Here is a 25,113-nt window from a genome sequence, read left to right on the forward strand (position 1 = left end):
TGCCCAGGTTCACTTTCTGATTTCTGTTTGTAGACTTGCTGTATTTCTTATGCCTTTAAAAAGCAGAACTAAACCAAACCCCAGTGTTTCAACCGCTTCTTTCTCCTTAAAAAAATAAACCCACCTTCAGCATTCATGAGCAACCCGAGTAAGAAAGTACATGTAACCGGTCCTCCAATACCAAAGCAGGGTGCTCAGCTCAGTACCCAGGTGAGACCCTACAAAGCCAGCTGCATGCAATAGAGGGAATAAGCACTGTGGTTAGGAACCCAATTTCGCTGCAGTCTTGCGAAGAGCTCTTTGAGACCTCCATCAGGAAGACATTCATGTGCACTTACAAAGAGTTCAAACCCTTTAAACTCCTTTTTCCAATTGGAGAGGAGGGGTTTGATCTGTCTTGTAAGTCCTCCACAGACACTTGCTATCCAATGGGGCCCTGAGCAGTAGAGGCCGCCCACGGTTGATGACCTGACTGCTGTACTGGGAGGTGGGAGAGCCCAGCTAGAGGGAAGCAGTAAAATCTGCGTTGTTTCGATGGGAGTGTTCTCAACAGGCCATTGGCAGGCACCTGCTTTCCCCTCCCCTGGGCAGCTCTCAGCAGTGAGCACAGCTCCATACACCTGCTGCAGCACTCGCCCACACACCATGAAAGCTCTCCGGGGCCGCTACACTCTCCTGGTATGTACCGTACCGCACCGCGTGTGCCCAGGGGAGACGGATGGGGGTTGGAACTCAGAACAAACCGCAGGCAGCTGTGCTCCGTAACTTGCTTCTTTCCTTTCTGAAACAGGCTGATCAGGTCCAGCTGTAAGATGGTGCAATGACACTAGCTCGGATTTACTGCTACTGGGGCATCAGTTACCAGCTAGATTTCATTGATTTTAACAAGGGGACCTTGTCCAGTGTGCGTAGGCTGTTACCCTTCAGATTGGTGCTACTCCTACTGGAGAAAGTCCTGACCAAAACCCTGGATCCAAGTGTCCCCAGATTTGGGGGAACCATATCCAGTCATCTCAATCCAGCTCCAAACACTCCTGGACTACAGGAGCTGAGATCCAGAGCTTGAGTTAGAGGGTTGGGCCCATTTCTAAATCCCGGTGCTGGCTTTGAACTGTGCACCTGCAAACCTGCAACTCTCCATCACTGATGTGACAGCAGCACGGGTGGCAGGCTGGGTGTTGTACAAACATGTGAGAGACACACTCGCTGTCTCGCAGAGACTGCAGACGGAAAAGAACAGACAAAGGGGCGAAAGCAATACAGCATACAGGCAAAGTGCCCTGGCTGACAGCCAACACAGGATGTAAATGTTTGAGTTGTTCTTCCTTTCCTTTAATATGGAAAGTGAAGGGTGCTTGTTAGTTACAGAGGTCTGTCCTGCTCTCACTGCATCTGGTGCAAGTCTCAGTGTAGATGCAGCCTCAAGGGAAAGGGGGCTGATGGTGCGATAGACCCTGGTAATTTACTAGATTCACCTGCACTGGGCTGAACCCCACTTCACATCCATGTCATGTGTCTATATTAGGGGTTTGCACTATCAATATCACTTCAGCTGTGCAGTGTCTTTAATGCGGACATGGCCCAGCCTGCAGCATCTACCTGCCTTTTCAGTCACAACTGGCTGCCCAATGTAATCTGATCTGTTTTCTTTTTAAATTGTGATTCTTCTTTGCCGGGCAAGACCAATCAAAACAAACAGGGGCAATGTGGCTCTGACAAGCTCCAGCTCTGTTTACCAAACATCAGCACTGGTTCTGACCTGCATGTGGATCAACAGGGTCCCAGAGCCAGGGGTGCTGGCTTCCCACAGTGACAGGCCCAGGGCCTGACTGCTCCAGGGCTCAGGCCTCTGCCTGGAAAGGAATGTGATTTCAGCACCCCAGGTGGGGTGCAAAATGCTGCTGCTTGCTAATTGTTTTCTGTTCCTGATGCCAATGGGACTTTCTGTGCATCCTTCACTGTGTTTCCTCCTAGTATGCGTGCAAAGGCAAGGGGAGAGAGAGCTGTGCCTTGCGGAGGCAGGTTCTCATTAATATAATGCAGAAAGAGAGTTGCTTTGCAAGTAGCCCAAGAAGGAAATGCTGAGGCAAGGAGAAAAGATGAGTCGGGAAAGCAACTGACTCTGCTTTCAGGTTTAGCATAGTCCAGCTGGGCCCTGAGTCTTGACTTGAGCAGATATTAGTGGACTCTAGGAGATCTGACATGCTTCCTGCTATTTTCCCCTTGCTTATTTGTTTGCATTTTCTTTGGGGATGGGAACTCCCCTGAGTCAGGGAGCGAAGATGAGTTTCTGACCAACTATCCCAGCGAGGGGAAAGCAGGGCTGGGCAGTGATTTCTGCCTGACTCATGGGGCACGAGTGCTGTGAAAAGGCTTTAGATCTGTCAGGGCTGAAATCTCTTGTGCAATATCGAGCAGGAAAACTACACCAAAGAGCAAATTCTGCCTTCATAATTTGCCCTTCTAGACTCTGCAGATGCTCGACATTATGCAATGTCCAAGTACTTGTCACAGCCGGTCACGTAGCCTCAGAAACGTTTAATAGGCGGAGCTGCTAGTGCCACCTGTAGTAAAGGTTGCTCGACACTTTCACTGTTCTCAGGTCTCTGCTTCAGGCTGATTTTAAAACAAACAAACAAACGAACAAACAAAAACCTTTCAGCTAAAATGGTTCAGCCATGTCCAAGAATGAGATTGGGGGAAAAAATTTCCGTGCTAAAAATATTTTTGCAGTTGTTTAACTGAGACTCTCTAGAGCCTCCATGAGTTAGAGCGTAGCCTTGAAATCCAGAGTGTGGTGTGGGGGAGAGGGGGTTACCTTTTGTTCTTCCCCTGAGTATTTGCCCAAATTAGGTCAAGTTATAAAACTATGAAAAAAATCTCAGTTTGCAGATGCTCAGTAGACACTTGTTAGAGTTTGGCAGCTAAATTCTCTGAAGATTCTGCCTACACTGAGCATGTTCCACTCCCTCAAAGTGCCTAAGTGCCCACTGCACAGGCGCCTTCCCAGGACTGCAGAGGCTGAGGTGGGCTATCCCTGCAATTGTTCCCCTACAGCTGTTAAGGCCGCCATGGTGCTGCGTGCTGGAACTTTGAGCCGGGAGCCAGTGTCTCCTGCGCTCTCAATGCTCCCTCTGCCAGTGCCCCGGCAGCATGGTGGGCAGGAGGAACCAGCCACATTGGAAAGGGGTGAGGGGAGGCCAGCAACAGGAGCCAGGGACGTGGGAGGAGCAGAGTGAGAGGGAAAAGGGAAGTATATAGATGCTGAGGGTGAAGAGGGTGGGAACTAGGGTGGGGAAGATAGGATAGGAGCAGAGTGGAGTGTAGGGGAAAGGCATGGGGCTAAGGGCTCTATAGGTGCAGAGAGAGCAGAAGCCAGGGGATGGGAGCAGGTGGCTGGGGGACAGGAGTCGGAAAGGGTGGGGTGGACAGGAGCAGAGGGGGAGAGGATAGGAGAAGGGAGGGGAAGGAGCCAGGGGTTAGAATGGTGGATAGGAGGAGGAGGGAGGAGCAGAGACAGGCTAGGGAAACAGGAGTAGAGAGATCTACAACCATAGATCACACTCCCCTACAGATCCTAGAATAGAACTCAGAATTCCTTTGCTGTCATCAAATAGCTGTGAAACTCACTTCTCCTCCTCTGGGCCCCATAGAGGTTAAAGCCGCCTGCTGCTGCTGCTACCAGCTCCTCCGGAGCTCAAGTAGAAGAGGTCTGTGCTGTGGAGCAGAAGACCTAAGCCCTGCTGCGGACCCAAACTGGGGGTCAATATGAGGGAATTTTCATTTTTCAGGGGGGGGTTTTTCTTCAAAAAATTAGGAAATTATGTCCCCAAAACCACATTAAAAGACTGTTAAAGTTGCCACGTCAGGCGCTCAAAAGCCAGGAAATGCCAGGATCAAGATCGCCCATGCAACCCTTATCCAGGTCCCCCGGGTGTCCGCATCCTGCCTTTGAGTTGCGCTCAGTAGCACCTGAGCAGCAGCGGGCAGTTTGCCCAGTGGCAATACAAAGCCTGGTGAATGCTGGCAGCCCGCCCCTTATCGAAGCCTGGGGGCGTGGGCGGGAGGGCAGGTGTCACGTTCTCAGGGGTCAGCTAGGCGTTGTGGTGCAGGGTGCCAGTGAGCATAACAAAATCACAGGAACAATGCTGAGATTCCCAGAGCGGGAATTATGTGCCTGGCTCCCTAGGTGACGAATGGGGAGACAAAGGTGCCTCACAATGCAATTCACAAAAGCCAGCAGGGGAGGCGAGAAGCAACCTAAGCTAGCCAATGGGAGAGGCCAGTTAGAACCGCCCCCTTTCTGCTTGCAGGTCTGAACCCTCGCTTGGCAGTAGGTGCCTGTGCTGTTAGCAAGATGCCTCCAGCACATCTTTTAGCCCCGTGATTAGGGCCCTCACCTGGAATGTGGGAGATTCGTGGTTCAAGTCCCCCCACTGCCTGAGGGGTGGAAGGGTGATGGGGTATTCTCATGTGGGGCTCCCTCTCTCTCTCCTGTCGAAGCTGTTGCACTGGACAGAGTTGGTGTGGAGCCCTCGGGATCCATGCACACAATGAACCAGATCGTGGTTCGTGGGGCAAGCCCAGGAGTTGGTACATGGCAGCCAGGCCCAGACTGAGGGGCGGTTCTGGCAGCCTCTTTATTCTGTGCCAGTAACAGAAAGGGACCATACAGAAGGGGAATTACCCCAGGCAGGGGCAGCACTGGCCCAACACACAGCCCGATATGCCCCTGACTCCCACAGCTCCCAGTGTAGGCAGTGACAGAGGGTGGGGTGGGGCTGGGCTGGGAGGCGGGCACGTGTGTTTCAGCTGTTCTGGGCTGTGGAGCAGCCCTGGGGTTGCTCTCTCTCACTCCAAAGGCAGTGCTGTGTCCTGGAGCTCCCCAGACTTGGGGAAGCTAAAAGCCACCTTTTCCCCCCGCTGCCTAGGGCCTGACCCACACATTGGGCCCTTGAGAGGCTCAGACTGGACCCTGCCCAGTGAGCTTAAAATGGCCTCTTCTACTGAAGGGCTCACCAGGCAGGGCGTGGGTGGTGCCAGCCCCATCTCTGTGCACCAGCGCTCTCTGGATGGGATGTCCAGGAGCACTGTGGCTGGGTCCGAGGGGGAAGTGCTGCTCTTTGTGCTGGGGTCCCTTATCTCTTCCCCACACGGCGTGGGCATCTCCCCCTAGACTGACTGCCTGGAGGAAGCCCAGACCCTGCAGCGTGTGGAGACTGCTGAGCAGGAGGAGCCAGGCCGCGCAGGCATGGGGGTAACAGCATCGCCCCCAGAGGAGCCCTACCAGCCGGTGCTGAATGGAGAGAGCAACATCCTGTGTGCAGGGCAGGTCCAGCAGGTGAGCTCAGTGCAGCCTGGGGGCTCACCCCATTGCAGGGCTAGGTAACCTCACTGGGTCAGGCTGTGGCCACGTGCTTGGCACTTCTAGAGCCTCCTCTGGCCTGGAGCTGGCCCCTCCACCCTGTCCTCTGGGCAGCTCCTCACTGGGATGGAGCCATTCTGGCGAGCACCCCAGGGCATGGAACTCGTTCCCCTGGCCAGCCCGGCCCTCCCGGCTTGGTTCAGGCTGGGCAGTGCTGCTGTAGGCTCCTGCTGTCGTTTCTCTGATTCGTAGCCTTGGATCGGCTCACCGCACAGGGCCTGCAGGGGCACTTCGTGCACCAGCACTGGGCCAGCTCGGACCTCAGGGATCCCAGTGCAACTGGCTCCAAAGCTCTGCCCTGTGGGACTCAGAGGACCATTCGCTCCAGAGACAGTGTGTCACTGGTGAGGGTGGGTGAGCAGGGACCAGCCCTGTCTGGCTCAGGGCCCAGGGGTTTGCCGGGCTGGCAGCTGGTGAGAATGTCCTGGTACTTGTGAAAGGAGGCAAAGACCTGATACGGACACACTGAAAGACAGCAAATGTGGAGTCCACAGAGCCACGTATCAAGTCACCCCGCAGAGCTGAGTCCCGTTGCCAAACAACAAAAATAATGAGCAATAAATGCATCTAATAAATCATTCGCCCGACCTGACCATTACCCCTCATTCCTCCCTTCAGTGAATAGCCTTCCACCAGCTCCAGGGTAGGCCTGGACCACAGAGCGCATTCACCGAGAGGGGTGATGTCCCTGGCAAACCTCGTTCTGGGGGTTCCCCCTTCTGGGACTGGGACACTGGGATTGTTCCACACCCCCACACTGCAAACACTCTGGCAAATGTTACCCCGAACATCTCTGCCGCCCTGGAGCTGTGTGGGTTCTTCACCCTGAAATAGGTGATAGCAGATAGCAAGTGTGAAAAATCGGGACAGGGGATGGGCTCTGTGCATGCAGCCCCCAGGATGCCATCCAGCCCAAAGCCAGACACCCAGAAGAGGACAGTGGGGAGCAGCTGGGTGAGGGAGGGTGTGGAAGTGACTGATGGGAAAGGCTCCTGCCAGAGGTCGGGGAGCAGCGAGGGACCTTGGTGGGAAGTGACTCCTGTGGCTCTGTTCCCAGCTGGTGCCCCACCTCCCACCGAGAGTGACCGGCTACCCTTGGAACCTGCTCTACTGCACCGCCAGGGATGGGTTTAGCCTGAAGAGCATGTACAGGAGTATGAACAAGCTGAGCTCTCCCGTGCTGCTGGTCATCCGAGATACCGACGGGCAGGTGAGAGGAGGGAAATGGAATTGTATATTGCACTGGGCTGGGCTTCCCATGCGAGAGAAACATCCAGCTGCTACAGGCCAGCACAGCTCTGGACCCTGCACACTAGGGCCATCCTGCAGGGTGTGGCCCAGGAGCCTGGCTCCCCTTTCTGGCTGTAAGCCCCTTTCTGGGCCCAAGCATACCCCGCAGCCCCACACACTCTGTGCTGGCTCCCATTCCATCCAGGGTATGTCAGAAACACAAGGCAGGGAAGCTACTGCCCTGGTCCCTAGGTTGGGTGGAAGACCTGCAGCCCAATTCTGCTCTGTGACCTGACAAGTTGGCTGGGCAGAGGGTTTGTGGCCGGGAGTTGGGGTCTGTGTGGTTTATCCTGAGCAAGCTGCACTAAAGGGAATGGTGCTGAGCTCTCAGTGCATTTGCCCTGGGACTCCCAGAAGAAGCAGGCAGAGACACTACTTCAAATGTGTTTACCTGACCTCAGTGAATGAGCTGGGGACTGAGGAGAAGAGAGCCAGGGAGATGGACTCCTGGGGGATTCTGCACCAAAAAATTGAAAATTCTGCACACAATATTATAAAATTCTGCAAAATTCTGCATATTTTATTGATCAAAATACCACAATAGAATCATGGCAATTTCAATTATTTTGGTAATTTATTTCAAAATACCTGTCAGCCACTATGTCAACAATATGGACAACAAAAAAGATTTCCCCAGGAGTAGAGAGTTAAAGAAACCCCTATAACAAAGGTCCCCAAACTGTGGGGCGTGGGCCCCAGTGGGGTGGGGAGAGACTGCCACCCAGCCCTGGCCCCAGGTCTGCTCTGGCCCCGCCCCCAGCTTTGGCCCCGGCTCCTGGCCCTGTGCCTGACCCTGTCCCCAGCCCTGCTGTGGCTCCACACCTGGCTGGGGACCCAGCTGCCAGCCCTCAGTCCGGGGCAAAGGCTGGGGGTCGGGGAAGGAGCTGCACCCAGCCATAGGCATGGCTGCCAGCCCCCACCGTGGCCCAGCTGCGGCTCTGCTCCCGCCCCCGCCTCGAGCCTCGGCCCCTGGCCCCAGACCCACCCTCAGCTGTGGCCCTGCCTTGGCCCCCTTACCCTGTCTGCGTACCCCCCCAGCGGCCCCGCTCCTGGCCCTGGTTCCAGGGAGGAGGCAGGGGGTGTGGACTGGGGCAATTACTTTTCATGAGAAATTGTGGGGGGAAAAAGTGATTACATGCGAGTCGGGGCCACAAGGCAATCGAGTCACAAGTTGCTGAAATTGTTACTGTAAGGTAAAGCAACAAAATCTCACTCCCCACACACCCTGACCCTTCCAGTTGAAATATCCTCTGCCAACCCCTGGAAACAACGTGCCCCCGTCCAGGAAATTCTTAACATGTTCTCATTGGTCCACTTTTTACTCCTACTTTTATAGTTAATGTAAAGGGGTGGGTTGCGAAGATTTTTGACTATGAATAAGGGGTCTCCAATCTGAAAAGCCTGAGAGCCGCTCCTGTAGCCCACGGAGCCCCTCTGGATCTGAAATGAAAGGAACGTGTGATCTGTTACAGTTCTGGGCTGTCCCTTCTAAGCAGAGCAGCGGCAGGTCTGGAAAGAGAAGGATTTGTTAAGGAATTCCGGTACCCAGACTGGAGATCCGAAATGCAGAGTATGCTCGGTGCAGCCTGGCACACAACCCCTGACCTTACAGTGGTGCTTGCCATTGTTTTGAACTGGCTGTGTGCTCTGTGCTGGCCTCAGAGAGTAACCCGGCATCTGCAGACTCACATGGGATTTGACTATGTCAGCATGCTGCTGAGTAAACACCAGCGGGAGTGCAGATGCTGCTGACTGTGGCAGGCAGAACTGTGCTGTTCAAACACACTGGGCGATCTGGAGAGCTTTTTGGTGTCTCTGCCAGTACGAAGCCCTGGCCACCCATCTGCACAAACATATTAATTTCCCAGTACTGCACATGGGCCACGGCAAAGGCTGCAATGAAAGGTGTGGTGCTGAGTCAGTGAGGGAGAGAGTTGGTAGGAAACTCTCCATAAACAGGTAAAAGCTGAGAAAGCTCCCTCAGGAGTGGAGACGAGAGCAGGAGGGGCTGGGTGGCAGTGCACCCTGGGTAGCACTCTCCTTGGTCTGGGGGGAGAAACCCAGCCATGCCAATATATTGGTAGGAACAGAGGGGCCTTTCAGTAGGGGGTGGAGGGTGCTGGGCTAGGGCCTGCAGAGCAGGGGGCAGGGGCTGGGATGCTGAAGGCAGGCCAGAGGTAGGCAGGGCACTGCTGAGGCGAGTGGGGTGATGTAGCTGAGCTCTGCCAGGGTTTGTTGTTGCTTTTGCTGTCTCTCTGTAAGCTCCGGCCTTGGACCAAGGTGCGAGTGAAACCTCCTGAACTTCTGGGCCACTAAACTTCTCTTGCATGCTCACGCCCCAGGCTCTCCCCATTCTGTATGGTCCATGGCAGCCCCAGGGCTCCAGCCTGCCAGCCCAAGGGGCCTGTGGGATGCATTCGGAGTCCTGGGGCGTGGGAGGTGCTGGCCGGCTGCTGGGGAACACGTGGGCTGTTTGCAACCGGGCATTCCCAGCAGGGCTCTCCTGCCAGGCACTAGTGAGCACCCAGCTGCCCTCTGGTCCGTCTCAGACCAGGACCTCCTCCTCTGGATTTTTATTAGAAGAAAAAGGACAAAGAAGCCGGCTAGTGAATGAGCAGCAGTGTCCTGCCCCAGGGACCCAGGCTAGCTGCCAGGCTGCACAGCCATGGGCACCAGTCCCACTCAGAGAGACGCTGCAGCGGGATCCTGCAGCCAGCTCCGGGCACCGGGGAGCTAGTGCCAGACCAGGAAGAGGTGGGAGGCAAGCAGTTCCCATAGTCTCAGGGATCGCAGGGTGGGCCTCTTAGCTACCAGCAATAGCATCCTGGTGCCTGTGCACCTCCTGCAGCCCCTCGTGTCCCACCTGCTAGTTCCCCCAGCATCCCTTTCCACATTCATTGTGACCTTAGAGTGCATCTCTGCTGGTCTGGCCTATCTCTGCCCTCCCCGGTCTCCCCTCGCCACCTGACCCGTCTACGCCCCCTCCCAGGCCCCCTAGGCATGTGCTAATCCCTGACCCACCTCTCTTCCTGGTCTTCTCCTAGGCTAGTCCCACACCTTGCTGCAGGGAGCCCTGCCCTGCCCTGCCCCCGGGCATGTCCCCAGTCCCCAGATGCTCGTTTCCCTGGGTCTGCCCATTGCACAGAGTGAACTTAGCCAATCAGTGAAGGGGACACATGCCCCAGGCTGGCTCAGGGCTCAGCCAGGCCTTCCAGCACCTCCCTGACTGGTCTAGACTAGAGAGACCCCCCCCCCCCCCCCCCCCCCCCCCCCAGATGCCAGCCTTTTCAGCACTTCCACTTCTTGTCCCAGCTGAACCAGAGAGAGCAGAGGTGACCGGAGAGTTAAACAAGCAGAGGAATTAGCCCAGCATCTCCGGCGCGCACAGGTGGTAGTGCTGGGATGACCGCACACGCCACTCATCTAGCCCTGGGTAGCCAAACCTGGCATAACTCTTCCCTCCACCTCGGCACCCGCAAGCCAGAGATCAGTGCGACCCAGGCAGGGAGTGAGGGGGTCACACAGTCCAGCCATGCAGAGCTGGAGCACATGCTGGTTAATATACCAACCCGCCACTGTCCAGTGGCATGGGCAGCTCTGTACTCTGCACACCTGGCTCAGCCCCAACCCAGCAAGAAAATGGAGTTAACTCCCGAGAGCTCATCCCCCGTGTGCTCCCACTCACCGTATCACACCCACAGCTGCAGCCCACGCACCCTGCGGGCTCCCCGCCCCTCACCGCAGCACACTTGCCCCCGTGCCGGTAGTGGTGGGGTAGCACAAATGCTGTGCGGGGAGTATGGGGGGTAGGAGGCCAGAGGTCCCAGGGGCAGAGCTGAGGCTGAGGGCCTGTAGGGTGCAGGAGTGGGGGAGAGCTAAGGTAACGTCGGCTCTCTGTAGTTCACCTACTGCCAGTAACCCAGGCAGTGCCATTGGGGCAGGCTGAGCTGTTGGAGGGGATCAAATGATCCACCCGCAATTCCCCAAGGCTTTTGCATCCTGTGTCTGGCCCCCCCAGACACTCCTTGGAAGGGGCTGGGACTGTTCTGGAGCCCATCCCCAGGTCCCCTGCCCACGGTAGGCACTGGGGTGTGATTGTGTCTCCCTGCAGTGGCTGGCTCTGGTAACCGTACAGCCTGCTGGTCACAGCCAACGGAGCGACTCCTTCTCACATGGTCACGGCCTGGGCTGCTGGTGATCAAGGTCCCACGCGCCAGCCCTGCCAGCTGCAATGGTCTGTGGGCAGAGCATGCGAGTACCTGTAGCCACAGCCCTGCACACCTGTCCTCAGGGAGCACCTGCCAGTGTCAGGGATTAGCCCAGCACTGGCTGGAGGGAGGATCCAAGGGGTGAGGCACCTTTCAGGTGTGATGGTGATGGCTCTGTCCTGTCTGATCGACCCCTTTCCAGCTTGGCTGGAGCCCCGGTTACAGGCCGCAGAACCTCCTGACAGTGATACAACCTGGAGCCACTGGTCCTCCCCATAGGGCCTCCAGCGTGGGATGTGGAGACCGTGGAGGGGACAGCGGCGCCATGGATTGGCCTGGGTAGTGAGTGTGGGTAACTGTTCATAATGGTGCCTAAAAGCCTGGGTGCAGATTCCAGCAGACTTAGGGCCCTAGATACCCTGTGTTTGGGAGGGGAGCCAGGGCACACACAGCCTGCCCTGAGAGCTGCAATGGCTTGGAGAGGTAAAGCCAGTAACAGACCTTGCCCAGGTCACTTGCTGCTGCTGGTAACTGCAGAATTGACAGCCCCAGCAGTCACACATCACAAGTGAGGCCTCCAGAAATCACTCATGTGGTTGGTTTACAAATCAGGAGATTTTTAAAAATAATACATTTTGGGTTCTTTGCCTTCCGGCTTCATTTTGTATCTAATGCAAGCTGAGATTCCCCTGGAATCCCAGGACTCCGGGAGCTGGGGTTTTAAGGAAACCCCAATTACAGCAAAACTTTTGTTAAAACCACGAGAGCCGGCAGTGCTCTGACCTTCTCTCCTCTGCTTCCATTCCAGATGTTTGGGGCCTTCTCCTCCACCACCATCCGACTCAGCAGCTGCTTTTATGGCACAGGGGAGACTTTTCTCTTCTCTTTCTCCCCGGAGCTAAAGGTAACAGTGATGCTCACGTTCTCGGTGCAGGGGCTTTGGAAGCAGCCTGTGACTCTCTCCCAGGAGCAGAGACAGGGGCTTCTGCTGGCCAAGGCCCAAGTGCAGCGCAGGCCCAGGGGCATGTGGGGGTGCAATCATGCGGGGGGAGGGCAAGTCCACAGCATTTCTGCTTCCCGTTCTCCGCCAGCAGTGTGCCCTTGTGGCTCTGCCCCCAACCCTACAGCAGGAGCTCTGGGTCACTCAGCCACTCTGTGGGGGAGGGGGCGGGGGGGGCTGGATTTCCCCTCCTCCACTTCCACCCTAAAGGCCCCATGCTGCTGGTCAGCTGCTCCCACATTCCTTCCCCAGAGCGTCACCGGGAACCACGCTGGGAGCCGAGCCAGCGCTGGGGAGAGCATGCTGCACTTCTGGGAGCACCAGGCCTGTGCTGGCCCTAAGCCTCCTGGAGCGCCCGCCTGGCATCCAAACAAGTCCTTAGTGCTTCTCTTGCTCAGTGCTGAGCAGGACGGGCCCAGGGGGGGATTGAAAGGCTGCTGCTCTGAGGAAGGGAGCATGTCACTAAGTCCCTCTATAGCATGATGGGCATTGCCCACCATTAGCTGTATGTCTCCTCTGACAGCCATGCTCCACCCACCCCTTCACACCCTGCACTCTTGCCTCATGCAGGGCTTTGGGCTTGGCTTAGTGCACAGGGCTGAGCCGAGCCCCCTGCACTGCGCACAGCTGCTTTGTGCAACCTGCTGCACACCACACAAACCTGCAAGCCCTAGGCCGCCCTGCTACGCCCGTCAGTGCCCACCGCTGCAACCAAGCAGGCTGCTCCTGGGAGCCTAGGTGAGAAGAGGCCTGGAGGGCCCAAAGTCCGTGGCACGTGGCTGATTGAAGCAGCATGAGTCACACCTTGCACAGCATCACCGAGACAGCTTCCTTCCCAACCTGCAGGCACCACCTGAACTCAGCAGGGCACGGCCAGTTCCTTCCTCACTGCCTCTAGAAATGGCTGCGTAACCCCGTTCCCAAGCCAGCCCCGCCTCAGGGCTCCTTTACCCAGCAGGAGCATTTAATTAGTAGGAATAATTACCAGGAAGTAATTCCTCTCCTTAGTCATTAAATAGTGAATGAATTGTAACAACAGAACTAAGTAACTGACTAATTCAGCATCTGATTATGGAAAATCACTTGACGTTCCTGCTAATGACTGGCAGAGTCAGACTAACCCACGCGCCTGAGGGCGCAATCAAGTGTTGCTTGCGAGGCACAGCTTCTCTGGAAGCTGAGTCTCCGAAGGACTGGGCGGAAGCCTCCTCCTTGGGCCCCTACAACACCCTAGAGCTTGCGGCCTGGCTGGCTTCAGAGGTGTTTCCGCCTGACTTCTGGAAGGGCAGGGTCAGGCCCTAAGAAATCCCAATAGTCCATAATGCTTTTCTCAGGGCCTGACAAATCCACCCGGGTAGGTGTCCCCCAGACAGGCACGCCCCGCTGCCCCCGCAACACTCGCTGCCCAGGCCCGGGAGATCCTGCAGCAGAGCCCCAGCCTGGGACCCAGTTTGGTGACTGATCAAATCAGAAACATTAAGACCCCTTTGTGCAGCCAGCTCCAGCCCTGGCATAAGCTGCACTCACCAACATCAGAGCTGAGGTTTGCTCCTTGCTTGCCTGTAACCTGGGGTTTGGTGAATATTTCTCCTTTTCAGTCATAGGATGGCTGGACACAGCAATAGACAATGCGTGCTGTGGGTCGGGGGGAATACTTCTTGTTGTTATGTACATGCTAAGAACTGGGAAAGCCACTCCCACAAATAAGACATCTTTGGTGCTTTAGAGCTAAGGCTGCCCAGGTGCAAATCATAGAATCATAGAATAACAGGGTTGGAAGGGACCTCAGGAGGTCATCTAGTCCAACCCCCTGCTCAAAGCAGGACCAATCCCCAAATGAATCTACTGGAGTACCCGCTAAAATACTAGGAAACCCTCAAGTACGTTCCTCCTCGCCCTTTCTCGCTGTACATGCCGTCTACCCTGTCCCTAGCACCTCACCATCCAGCATACACACACCTTAGCCTGCGCCATGCTGAGCAAGCTGCTGGCATTGCCTGGCATGGGTGGTAGCTCTGGGGCAGGCGGACAGTAGTTTGGGCTGGATTGTTGTTGTCACACTGTGTTGGACTCTGGCTTTGTGGTGGGAGATTAGGAGCAGGTTACGTACCAATGTGGCTCTGTGAAACCACTGGAAAGATTTTTAGGAACTGTTTGGTGCATGAAGGTGAGAGTTAGAGCTGCTTAGAAAAATAGCCTTTTTCCCCCCACACTGAAAAGTTCAACTTTGTGGTAAAAAATGTTGGCTGAAAACTGAAAATTTCTACTCTGACTGGAGCTGCAGTGCCTCACGGGCATTGCAGTTCTGTTACCTAATGCTCTGAGCAGGGTTTTCTGGCTGGACTACATCGCCCATGATGCACTATTTTCTCCCCGCTTGGTGATGGGAGGAGGTGCACAGAAGTCCCTGGCAGTGATGCATCATGGGTGATATAGTCTAGCCAGAGAGCCCTATCCATGGAAGGAGGTGGCAGCATGAGGCACCCGAACTATTAATCCCATGAGACACTGTGGTGGTATTTTGAACCAGAATGTTCTGGATTTTCACCTCTTTTTGCTAACAAAATATGGAGATTTTCCACAGCAACAGACACTTCATTTGCTTGAAAATTCAATTTTCTATCAAAAACAGTTTTGATGGGACATTTTCGAGCAGCCCAAGCAAAAACATCTGTGACACAGGTTTTGTGTTGTGTTAGGCAATCGTGTTCCAGGGGGCTGCCATGTTGGCTTGCTGGGCTTGGCCTCCAGGCTGCACATTTGTTGGTGTGGGGCATGGGGGCTGTACGCTACGGGGGCTGGAGAGCTGGGTGAAAAAGGAGCAGTGTGTCCTGGGCAGGAGCAGGAAGAACGTACCTGGGTGTTTCCTAGTGTTTTAGTGAGTGTGCTGCTGGGATCTGTACTGGAGCAACCCTCATTCTCAGCAAACCAAGTGTTTTGTTGGGGGGAATCTGCCCAAACACCTGGCTAAGTCAGCTATTGCTGGGACGGGGGAAATAGTGCCTGGGAAGTCCTTGGTTTTCATAATGATCTAACAAGGCAGCTTAGACAAAATGCAGTAGGATGGTGGAGAGTTCAGGTACCTCCCGGCTCCCCAACCTGCTCAGGCCCTTGGCCTTCAGCCTGTCGCACGCAGCCACTTGCTGGGCTCGTGGGGGTCATAACACATGGGAACGGCCAAGCCCACTTGCTGCCTCACCCGGAAGCAGCAGGGAACAGGGCTGTCAAACCGAGTCCCATCTCGACTGTGGCGCAGACAGTTCTGTGGGTGAGATTCCCATTGCGTTACAGCAGCTTTATGCCAGCAGAGCCAGCGTGAAGGTGCCATAAGCCGCAGCAAGGCCCCCGTGGGGAACGCTCCGGCATGCAGCTCTGGCACAGGGGTGAATTCCTCCTTGGAGTCCAGTCTTGCCTGCATGTGGGGGCTGGATCTGCCTCTGACTTCAAAATCAGCTCCGTTTCCTAAGGCCACACGCTGGGAAACCCAAACACAAAGACAGTTTTCGTTTGTGATCCTGTACGGCAGCCACGGCTGTGTTGGGTCAGAGTGGGGAGGCTGCTGTATTGTGGGCTGAGTGCTGGACGGTGTGGGCAATGCAGGCCAAGTTTCAGGAGAAGCCTCTCCTTACACTAGGGCCTCTTTCCTCCTCCCGGGTTCGCTCCGTCTTTCTCCTTTTCTGGGGCTGGGGAGCTCCGTGCACAATACCTCCCACAAGCCATTCTGACCCGCAGCACTGAACTGATTTATCAGCCCCCAACACAGCTAATTCAAACCCTGCACCTTATCAGCCTCATTTCCTGCCCCCTCTCCCTGTCTGTGGAGTTCAGAGCCACCTCAACATTTAGGGGAATTGTCCGCACTAGGAAGAGCCCTGGGCAGTTACTCATTTAACCCCTTATAGGCCTGGCAGACACTCTGCTAAGCAAGGCACAGGAAATGTTGGCTCCTGGCACAAAGTGCCACCAGGACTGGAACACGAGCTGGTAGTGTGAGAACCTGCTCTCTGGCCAGCACTGCTGGTACACTGGTGACTGGCCAAAGGCGCAGTCTAGTGGGACTCTCCCCCTTCCTCACCAGCGGTAGCATTCATCATCCTGCCACGTCGCCAGCCACAGGGACCCAAAGCCATGAGTCAGACCCCAGGGAATCACAAGAGGCTGAAAAATAACAAAGGTCCGTTCTTATTCTTTGCCCCCTGGTTTCTGAACCTGGGGGTGCATTCGGGTCACAGTCACCAGCTTTCCTCTGCTACCACAAGGGCCAAAAGCTGACATATTTTTAAGGAGAGCCAAGAGGCTGATGTGCTGCTGAAGTGACTCCAGGAGCTGGGGCTTGAAGAAATCAACCATCCCAGTAGTCGCTATAAAAGCATGCGCGAGGGCAGCACGGCTAATGCTGACTCACAGGCAGTGGGGCTCATTGGGGACAGGGCTGTCGGCTAGCACAGCGCCCCCAGCGCGCTGCCTGTGTTTGCCACTGCGGTAGTGGCTTTGCACAGCCCCATCAGTGACTGCACTGCCCCGGAGGACGCCCCTGCAGGCACAGTAAAGGAGCTCGCACCACTCCAGCCAGGGAGGAGGGGCACTGTGGGGTGCTGCTTACCCCAGCCACACGGAGCGGAGGAGGAGCCATGCTCCCCTTACTATAGCCTGTGCCTACATTTTGCTAACCAGGACGCTGGAAGAGCTAGAAAAGATTCTGCCCCAAGTGTGACATACTTCCGTGGGACACAGCCTGGAACTGAGGAACCGCTGAGCCTTCTGTCTCACCAGCCTGGGCTCCCTCTCTCTCTGTGATGCTGTGACAAGCTGCAGACCCGCTCCCGGTCCTGCCCTTCCACAAACATTCATAGTCTGGGACACTCCCAGCTGAGTTACATGAATGCTTTCACCAGCCACCAATGAACCAACACTAGGGAGGCTTCAGCCAGTTCCTCCCAGCTCCCCAGCCTAGGACCCTAGAGCTGTGCCATCTTGCCCTGGTCAGAAGCCTGACCAGTGTATGTTATTACCCAGTCCACCTACTCCCTCAGTGTGGAGAGGACAATGTACCAGCCTCTGTTCCTGAGCAGATTTCCCTTTGCACTTCAAATAACACACTGTTTTTAGGTTAAAATATAAAAAAGATAGATTTTAAGTGATTACAAGTAGTAAGTCTACAGATCAACATAGATTAGCTAAGAAATAAAATTGCAATCTAAGTTCTATTAAACTAGACAGGATTTGAATCAAGCAGCGTCTCATCCTGATGGTACAAAGAGTTCACCGATCTGCCATATACAGTCTGGGATTCCTCCTTTCCCACTTGGGACCACCTCTGCAGTCCAGTCTCTGTCCCTGAGGTATCTCCAGGTGTTGAGTTGCTGGGGGGAGTGAGGCCAAGTGATAATGTCACTTCCCCCTTTTATAGCTTCTCCCATGTGGAGGGAACTTCATTTTCCCAAACAAAGTCCCCAGCACAGTTAGTGGAAGAGTACAGGCACAAGATGGAGTCCAGAGTCATATGAGTTGGTCACATGTCCTTGCATGCTTTGATTACCCATATTCTGGCTAGAACGTTCACAGGACAGTCCAGCAGGTGGGGCTAAGCTTCTTCCATGGCCCATTGTGTTCACTGATGAGCCATCAACCTGACTAGTTCATTCACAGTGTGCTGGCTAGACGATGTAAAGTATTTTGTGGGAGCTACTCAGGAGCAAACACATTTGAAATACAGATACTTAGTCAGTATTCATAACTTCAGATACAAAAATGAAACAGGCCTGCAGATAGGATAATCATACTCAGCAAACCATAACTTTTCCATAGACACCTCACATAACATGTTTTGTACAAGATACATCATAATTATATCACCATGGTAGATGTGGGGGTGCCAGGGTGTTGCATTGGCGTACAGAGCATCACACCAGGTTTCACAGTGAGCTGGTTGGGGAGCTGGTGAATGCATGGTGCAGAGAGGATCAGTGACGCTCTAGGCTGAGTGCTGGTCAGTACTTTGGGCCAAGTAGCTCTGGTGAGCGGGGTTGCACCGGTGACCCCAGCAGTCATGGCAAGCCACCGCTGAACAGCTCCCTCCACACTGCAGCACAGCTCTCCATTCCTGTGCCAGGTGCTGCCCAGGGGGTGTAATTAGCTGTTCCTTCACCCCTGCTCTGATTGCTAATGGTTGCTTCTCCTTACAGGTGTTTAAGTGGACTGGCAGCAACACCTTCTTCATGAAAGGAGATGCAGATTTGCTAGTGATTGGCGGGGGCAGGTATGTAGCTGACTGGATGGAGCTGCCTTTCACTGGCTAGAGTTCTGGGGCCTGTTCTGCCTAGATGCTCCTAGGGGCCCTTCTGCCCTCACAGCGTAGGGGAAGGCTGGGGCTGCAGTACTCCAAGCCAAGCACAGCACAGCCCAGCCCATCCTGAGCCAGCAGCCAGAGCAGGCAAGCGGAGTCCTCCATCCAGTCACAGGGGTCTGTGTGGATGTATCCACTCACACACACTGCCCTCCTGGAGGCTGGAGACAGACCAGGCTGCTGTTCTGAGATGTGCTGCGCTGGGTAACCTTGGGAAGTGGAAATGACTTTGCTCATCTAGTGCGCCTTCAGCCCAGCCCAGTCTAGGGAAGGAGGCTCCAGGGCAGTCGAGTGCATGATTCCTACCAATGAATGGATCTGGCTGATTTCCCCTCTGCAACGTCCACGCTCAGAGGTGAGTGAAGGGTTGCAGAAGTGTTTGCGCTGGTTGCTCTGTTCTCAGGGTACGTCCACACTTGGAGCAGGAGGAGTAATTTCCAGCTTGAGGTGACATCCCTGGGCTAGCTGTGATGGAGCTGGTGCACTAACACTAGAAGCGTAGGGGAGACAAGGCCATTCCCCTGGGAGCAGAGACACTCAGTACTAACAGGAAGGGGGGTCTTGGGGAGGCTGGACAGCCCCCCCCAGTCCAAGAGTCAGGGGGACAGGTAACATAGAACATGAAGCTGTGTGTCCCCTGGCAGACCGACTGCAAACCCCTCTGCCAGCACTGAACCCCTGTGTGGGTAACACATGCTCAGCCTGGTCATGGCCACAGCACTTTGGGAAGCGCTGAGCCCTTCCCTTCTGCCACCACCCAGCGCTTTGTGACTGACCACATCCCCTACCTGCTGCCATCTTCCAGCCAGTAACAACACAGGGATGTACCTGACAGAACCAGTTTGCACCAGGACTCCCCTGGAGTTGACCTTGACCAGCTAAATCAAGGTAGAACCTGCATGTGCACCAGGAAGACGACTGGGGCTAGCCATGCTGACACCCCACCCCACCCACCTTCCCTAGCCTAGAAAAACCCTTGAAAGTGAACGCAAAGCAAAACTGCTCAGCAGCCCCATGCCCTGCTCCCTCCAGAGTTCCCCGTGTGCATGGCACTGCCCCTCCTGCTCTGTTCATCTTTCCTGGTCCTGCTCAAGGAGCAAAATAATGGCTGCAGGAAGCCTTGGCTAGAGCATGGCTCCGGCTCCAGCTCCTGCTCCTTGCAGATTACGCAGCCTATTCACCTAGCTGTGAAACAAGCACATTAAAATGCCCCGCTGCCCTGAGAAGCGGCTGTAGCAAGGGGTGTTGTGGGGCTCTGAATGATTCGCTATCATGTGTGCCCGGCTAGAAGGAAGAAGCTATTTCTTCCACCAGCCCTGCATCCTGCCCCTGGGTCTGAGAGCCAGGCAGGGCTCTTCCCCCTTCTGCAGCCTTGCCAGTAACACAGGTGCTGCAGGGCGAGTCAGGAGCACACGGCTCCTGTACAGCCCATTAGCCTCCCTCAGTGCATCTCCTTACCCTGCATGGGGCTGCACCAGCAGGAGCAGCTCGGGTGGGCGCTAAATAAGGCGTCTCTAGTGCTCATCAAGAGCCTAGTGCAAAGTGTGGTAGAAGGGCAGCCTTCATGCTGCGCTCAATCCTGGGCGGTGCTGCGTACCCTGCAGTCACTGAGAGCAGGGGTGCCTTGTGCTTGGCAGGATCAGGCCCACTAGCTGTCCTTACACATGGGGACAGAGGCAGGGAACCCTTGTTAGCTGATGGGTCAGAGAGGCCTCTGCTCTGCCCGTCTTGGCCCCGGGACTGGAGCCCTTGTCCGATACTCAGCTCCGTCTTCCCTTTATTTTCAGTGGCAAATTCGGCCTGTGGCTGGATGGGGACATGTACCACGGGGGAAGCCACCGATGTGAGACATTTGACAACGAAATCCTGTCGCCCCAGGAGCAATTCTTCATTCAGGACCTGGAGGTTTGGGCCTTGACCTGAGCCCTCAAAGCCCACCCCACCAGGGGTCATGGGAACTGACGGCTTTCGAATGGACCCTGGCTGCGCTTGGCAGTTGTTCCCAGCAGTGTCTGGAACCCTTCCGGAGGGCAGTGCTCAGCCTCTCCTCCCCTTTGCCAGCCTGTGCTCCTTTCTCCTCCCCCGCCAGCACTCACGCTCCAGAGAGGGCAGCAGGGGCGTTCCCACCCATTTTCCCATCAGTGCGCTCACCCTGGGGGGAATCAGAGCAGCCCCAGGGGCTGGCTCCCACAAGCACTGGATCTCGATAAAAATGGAATCTCACAAGCAACTGGGTGATATAAAAATAAAATTCCCACGTGAAGTGACTGAGTGTTAGCAGCAGGGGAGCTGCCAGCTGGGGGACGCCCTGCCAGTCAGTGCTGTGAGTTTGGGAAGTGAGCTCAGCTGTTGTGTGCAGTGAGTGAGGCAACCCTCCCTTCAAGGCAGAGAGAGCAGGGGCACCATGAGATGTGATAGCCAGGCCCCCCTCCACTCTCAGAGAAGCTTGTTGAAGTCAGGCCAAGACCAGTACCGGTGGTGCCTGAAAAGCTACACACGAAAGGGGCACAAGGAACACACACATTTTTCTGTTGCTTGTCACGAGATGGGCCTGAATCAAAGCCCCAATCCCAGCAGCCCAAGTTGCAGGAGAGGTCCAAACTCTCCCACTGCCTCCTGTCCCTGTAACAGGCCAAAACAAATCCTACAGCAAAATCCCTCCTGATTCATCCTCCCATGAGGTCATGGGGCAGTGCAGGGCCTGAGCAGAGCAAGGTGGTTAAAACCCAGCCCAGAGACTGCCACGGTGGACCCAGAGAGCCTGCAGCACTGATGAGCTGTTGGCTTAATATGGCATCAGACTTCTCACCACAGCTGGGGTGACTAGGAGCTAGCTGTGAACTCTGTTCAGACTCTGGAGGCTTAAAGCACATGGGATTCAGCATTTGGATCCCCTCACAGCAAGCTGAAGCCCAAGAGGTGAGGAGTTAGGAAGAGGTGGCTCTAGTCTATCAAGGACTGTGTGGCTCCACATATTGAACACTAGAGTTGCTTGTAAAACTTGAAGAAATAGGCAGATGAATCCAAATCAGACCCTCTGGGATCAGAGCAAGGAAAGCATAGAGAGCTTTACTGGGCAATGGAATGCAACACCTAGGGAATGTGATACGGCCCCATTACTGGATACATTCAACACTCTCAAAAGGAGCTTTGGTACTTATGTAATCCCCTTTGGCAGATTCACAGTCCCTTTTTACTGGTCACTATCTTATCTGCCTATTAGCATCCCTCCCCTCGTCTTCAAATGCAATCTTCATGTCTATAGACCAAACGTCACATTCTCTTCCAGTAGCATATGATGGTAAAACGTTGCTGGTTCTCTCTTTATTTATTACTCACTTACAATAGCTGAGAATTTGAGGTCACTTTGAGCCATCATGACCATTGTGGCAGCATCTCAGTAACATCATGCTAGGCACAGGTCTCCCATCTGGCTGCTCTGGGAACCTGCCACATGTCTCAACACAGGACATTGCTTCCTTGGCCTTCTAATTGGCCTGAATCCTTATTACCTTTCATGGTGCCTTAAACCTGAATTTGACTCCAATCCAAAATTATTTCCTGCTCCAGGGGACTGGGAATAGAGCCAATTTCTCTCTTCCAGCATGAAGAGCTTCCAAAGCACAAGGGACATCACAGCAAACTCATGGAAAAAGTCATTCTAAATTGGGCTCAGACTTACTTTAGCTATGAATGTCTGTCCTTTAAGAATGCATTTGGCAATTTTCATTTTAACTGTGCATTAATTGTAGTATTGATTTTAATACAAACAATCCACACTGCAATTCTATGAAAAAAGTTGTATTAAAATATTTGTATACATTCGTTTTCAGTCAACTCAGGCTCAGTTTGAACTATTAAAAAAAAAAAAAAGATCCAGCTCAGAAGTAAAGTTTCACCTTTCAGAAGCAAAGAGCATGGCTCTCTCAAGCAAAAGATTTTCTACAGAACACTCTTTAAAATAGTTTCAAATAAGCAAATACCTTGAAGTGACAGCTGTGAAATGAATACATTATTCTGTATGTAATGTTTCAAGTTGCCTTGAATGACAGGGTTTTAGCACAATTGCTTCACTTTCAGTTTGATGAAGTCAAGTACATTCCAGCACTGTTAGAGAGGTGCTTCCCAAGTCCGTGAAGATTTCTGACAACCACCATTTCATCCATCTGTAAATCAGAATCACTGGTAGTGCACTGAAAAGGGGGTTTGTACAACGCCCCCCTCTGGTGAACACACGGGCTTCTGCATATTAAGAGAACAGCAGACCAGAATTATGGCCTGATCAATGCCCTTGCCTCCATCTGGTAATTATCAGATGCCATCTCTAGAAGGGACAGTTTAATTAATTTCATGTAACGGAACTGGTCTCTCAGTGAAGACTTATTACACTGATTTTGTATTCAGACCCACTGGTGACTAACACCTGACCCCTAAAGTCAAAGGTTCAGAAAAAGAGGTTAAGGTTGTTTTCTTCGTGTTTCAGGTACTACTTTAAAAAACGGACACAGGCAACTTAAAAATCCCATTTCTGTATGAAGATTTTTTTTACTTACTATGTTTCGAGGAACCTCTAAATGAAAGACTGGAGGAAAAATCTGCCTAGTTTGTTTGCCCTGTATACTGGACAGCCATTTGTCAGTAGTCAAATAGGGTCCTCACCCCATTTGTGCTGTGACAAGACCCAGGGGAAAGAACATTTAAATGGCAGGAAAAAGTGATTGTAAAGCCACAAAAACACAATCTAAAAAACAGTGTTAAAAAAAAGCGCCACACCTCACTGATGCACTTTTCACTTCAGTAAGACTTAAGAAATCTGAGCTATAGGCTTGGCTCTGTCAGAACATGTGACATCACAATTATCTTAAAAGAAAGGGATCTGAAGTAGGGGACATAAAAGAGAAAAAAATTGGGAAGATCTATACTATCTATGATATTTGCCCCAGTAAAGGAAGCTGGGCACTTGCTGCTCACATTTCTCTGATTTTAGGGAAGTCAAAATCATGTTGAAGTGCAATGCTAGCTACACTACAGCAATGGTAAAATATTAATTTCCTTTTGGAATTTTATGGCAGTTTGGGGTATTTCAAAAGCCTTCATTTTTAAAGGTACTCTTGCCACACAGCCCCCATACATTCAAGTCAAACACTAGAGCAGCAGTGTTTGTTCTGCTGCAAGTACTCACTGATCACATATAAAATTCCCCTTTCAATGTCAATGCTCGCAGGGCTTTTAAATCACTATGTTACATACAGGAAACATATAGCAACTTAAAAAACTGCATTATTGTAAACTTGTTCTGTAAAGCTTTTCAAGTAGGTTTTATACAATGTGCTGTTCCCTTTCAAGTATCTTTTAAAGGGATAGAAGGAACAGTGCAAAACTGTTACTGGAGAGGCTTTAAATATTGCAAATAAATTCCATTTAACAAATCAGTTATTGAAAGAGTCTGGTTCTGGATTTTGAAGCTTCCCTGCAGTCATTTGCACTTTGCAATTCATCCTCGTCAGGGTCATTCCAGCTTGCTTTCATTGGAGTTAGTTCAGGGGCGACCACATCACCATCCTAGAAAGTAATTGAAAGGAAGTTGAGAAAAAGTTACCAAGTTTTACAAGCACATTCTTACTTTATTATCTGTCTTACTGCAGAAACCAGGACCTCATTGTGCTAGGTGCTGTACAAACAGAACAAAACAAGAAGCACAATTTTAGGCTTATGAATAGAAAGGATGAGAAATGAGCCATAAAAGGGTCATTATCAATGACTGAGCACTTTGTAGGTGAGAACTCTGTACAAACGTACCCGAGTCGTTCAGCTGGTTCCCAAAGCTTAGTCACCAATAAATCCAGGAAATAGGTGAGCCAGAAAATACTTAGTGTATTATCACACAAAGTGAGCCCAGTAACCATCCCATTGTCCATCTGTAGCCAGACAGCCAGCCCCCCCCCCCCTCAGACCAGCATTGCTGGAAACACACGGGAACCAAAATAACAGGGCACTCAACATAAATTCCAGCACAGCCTTTGAAGCTGTGAGAAGCACAGGTGTGCTGTGACAATGTGCCTCTGGGAACATATACAACGATTAGGCTCACAGCAGACAGAGAAGCTGTGACAGACATGGCTCTTAGCCCCTACTAAATAGCGTGATGCACACACCCCAACATCCTAGGTGGGAAAATATTTACCCTGATAAAAGAAGTGTCCAGTAGTCGAAACTTATTGTTTCTCCCTTGCAAGTGTGAACTACTCTTGCGAGAGCTGGCGTCGCCCAGACAGACCAGCCCCAATTTGGCATAAGAAAGGAGAAAGAGAATAAAGGAGTACAGAGGTATAAGTATGGGACCTACAGCACCATGATTTTTGAGTGCTTTTCACTATCTATCTGCTGGTCAGATAAGTGACAGCCTCCCAAGGCTTCTGCAGCTAAGAGGGTCCCTAAGCCTTGTCCCTTATTCGTCTTTCCGCGGAATTGAGTGACCGATCCTGGCTTGGCACCGCTGGAATCGAGAGATGCAAGGAGGGTAAGAAGCACCCACACCTGATCTCCTATCTTTAGTGTACACATATTTTGAAATAGAGCTCTATACTTTGTTTTCTTTTCTTTGGGATTGTGGCTTCAGTTTTGTAACTTGTTTGTGTGTGTAACATCTCTACATTTAAATAAGTAGGCACTAGCAATTTTGTAACCACATGATTAGAATCTAGTTTAATAAATTTTGGTAACCATTGTGCATAAGCCTGACTTGTTTCTCTGGTTTACTGTAAAGCAGCCAACACAATTAAAGAACCTCAGCCGTTTTGGCTATAAAGCCTGGCCATTAGGTGAGAGTACTAAGAGCCTAGCG

General features: G+C 53.0%; 2 protein-coding genes across 7 annotated transcripts in view; one reads left to right on the forward strand and one right to left on the reverse strand.

Moving 5' to 3' along the window:
- The first annotated feature begins 454 nt into the window (after positions 1-454).
- Positions 455-22,171, forward strand: TLDC2 (TBC/LysM-associated domain containing 2). The gene is made up of 6 exons (XM_027828758.3): positions 455-678; positions 5,177-5,341; positions 6,483-6,635; positions 11,732-11,827; positions 18,109-18,182; positions 20,057-22,171. Exons 1-6 carry the CDS (start codon positions 535-537, stop codon positions 20,190-20,192), a joined length of 768 nt encoding a protein of 255 aa, XP_027684559.2. The 5' UTR covers positions 455-534; the 3' UTR covers positions 20,193-22,171.
- The window catches only part of SAMHD1 (SAM and HD domain containing deoxynucleoside triphosphate triphosphohydrolase 1), a 74,578-nt gene continuing 71,519 nt past the window's right edge, over positions 22,055-25,113 (reverse strand). For all 6 annotated transcript variants that reach the window (XM_037915435.2, XM_037915436.2, XM_043526758.1 and 3 more), the window contains one exon: positions 22,055-23,831. In XM_037915435.2, the coding sequence (XP_037771363.1) occupies positions 23,703-23,831 (129 nt within the window). In that variant the 3' untranslated portion in view covers positions 22,055-23,702. The remainder of the gene's footprint in view (positions 23,832-25,113) is intronic.

This window comes from Chelonia mydas, chromosome 13 (genome assembly GCF_015237465.2).
Source record: "Chelonia mydas isolate rCheMyd1 chromosome 13, rCheMyd1.pri.v2, whole genome shotgun sequence".
Classification (NCBI taxonomy): Eukaryota; Metazoa; Chordata; order Testudines; family Cheloniidae; genus Chelonia; species Chelonia mydas.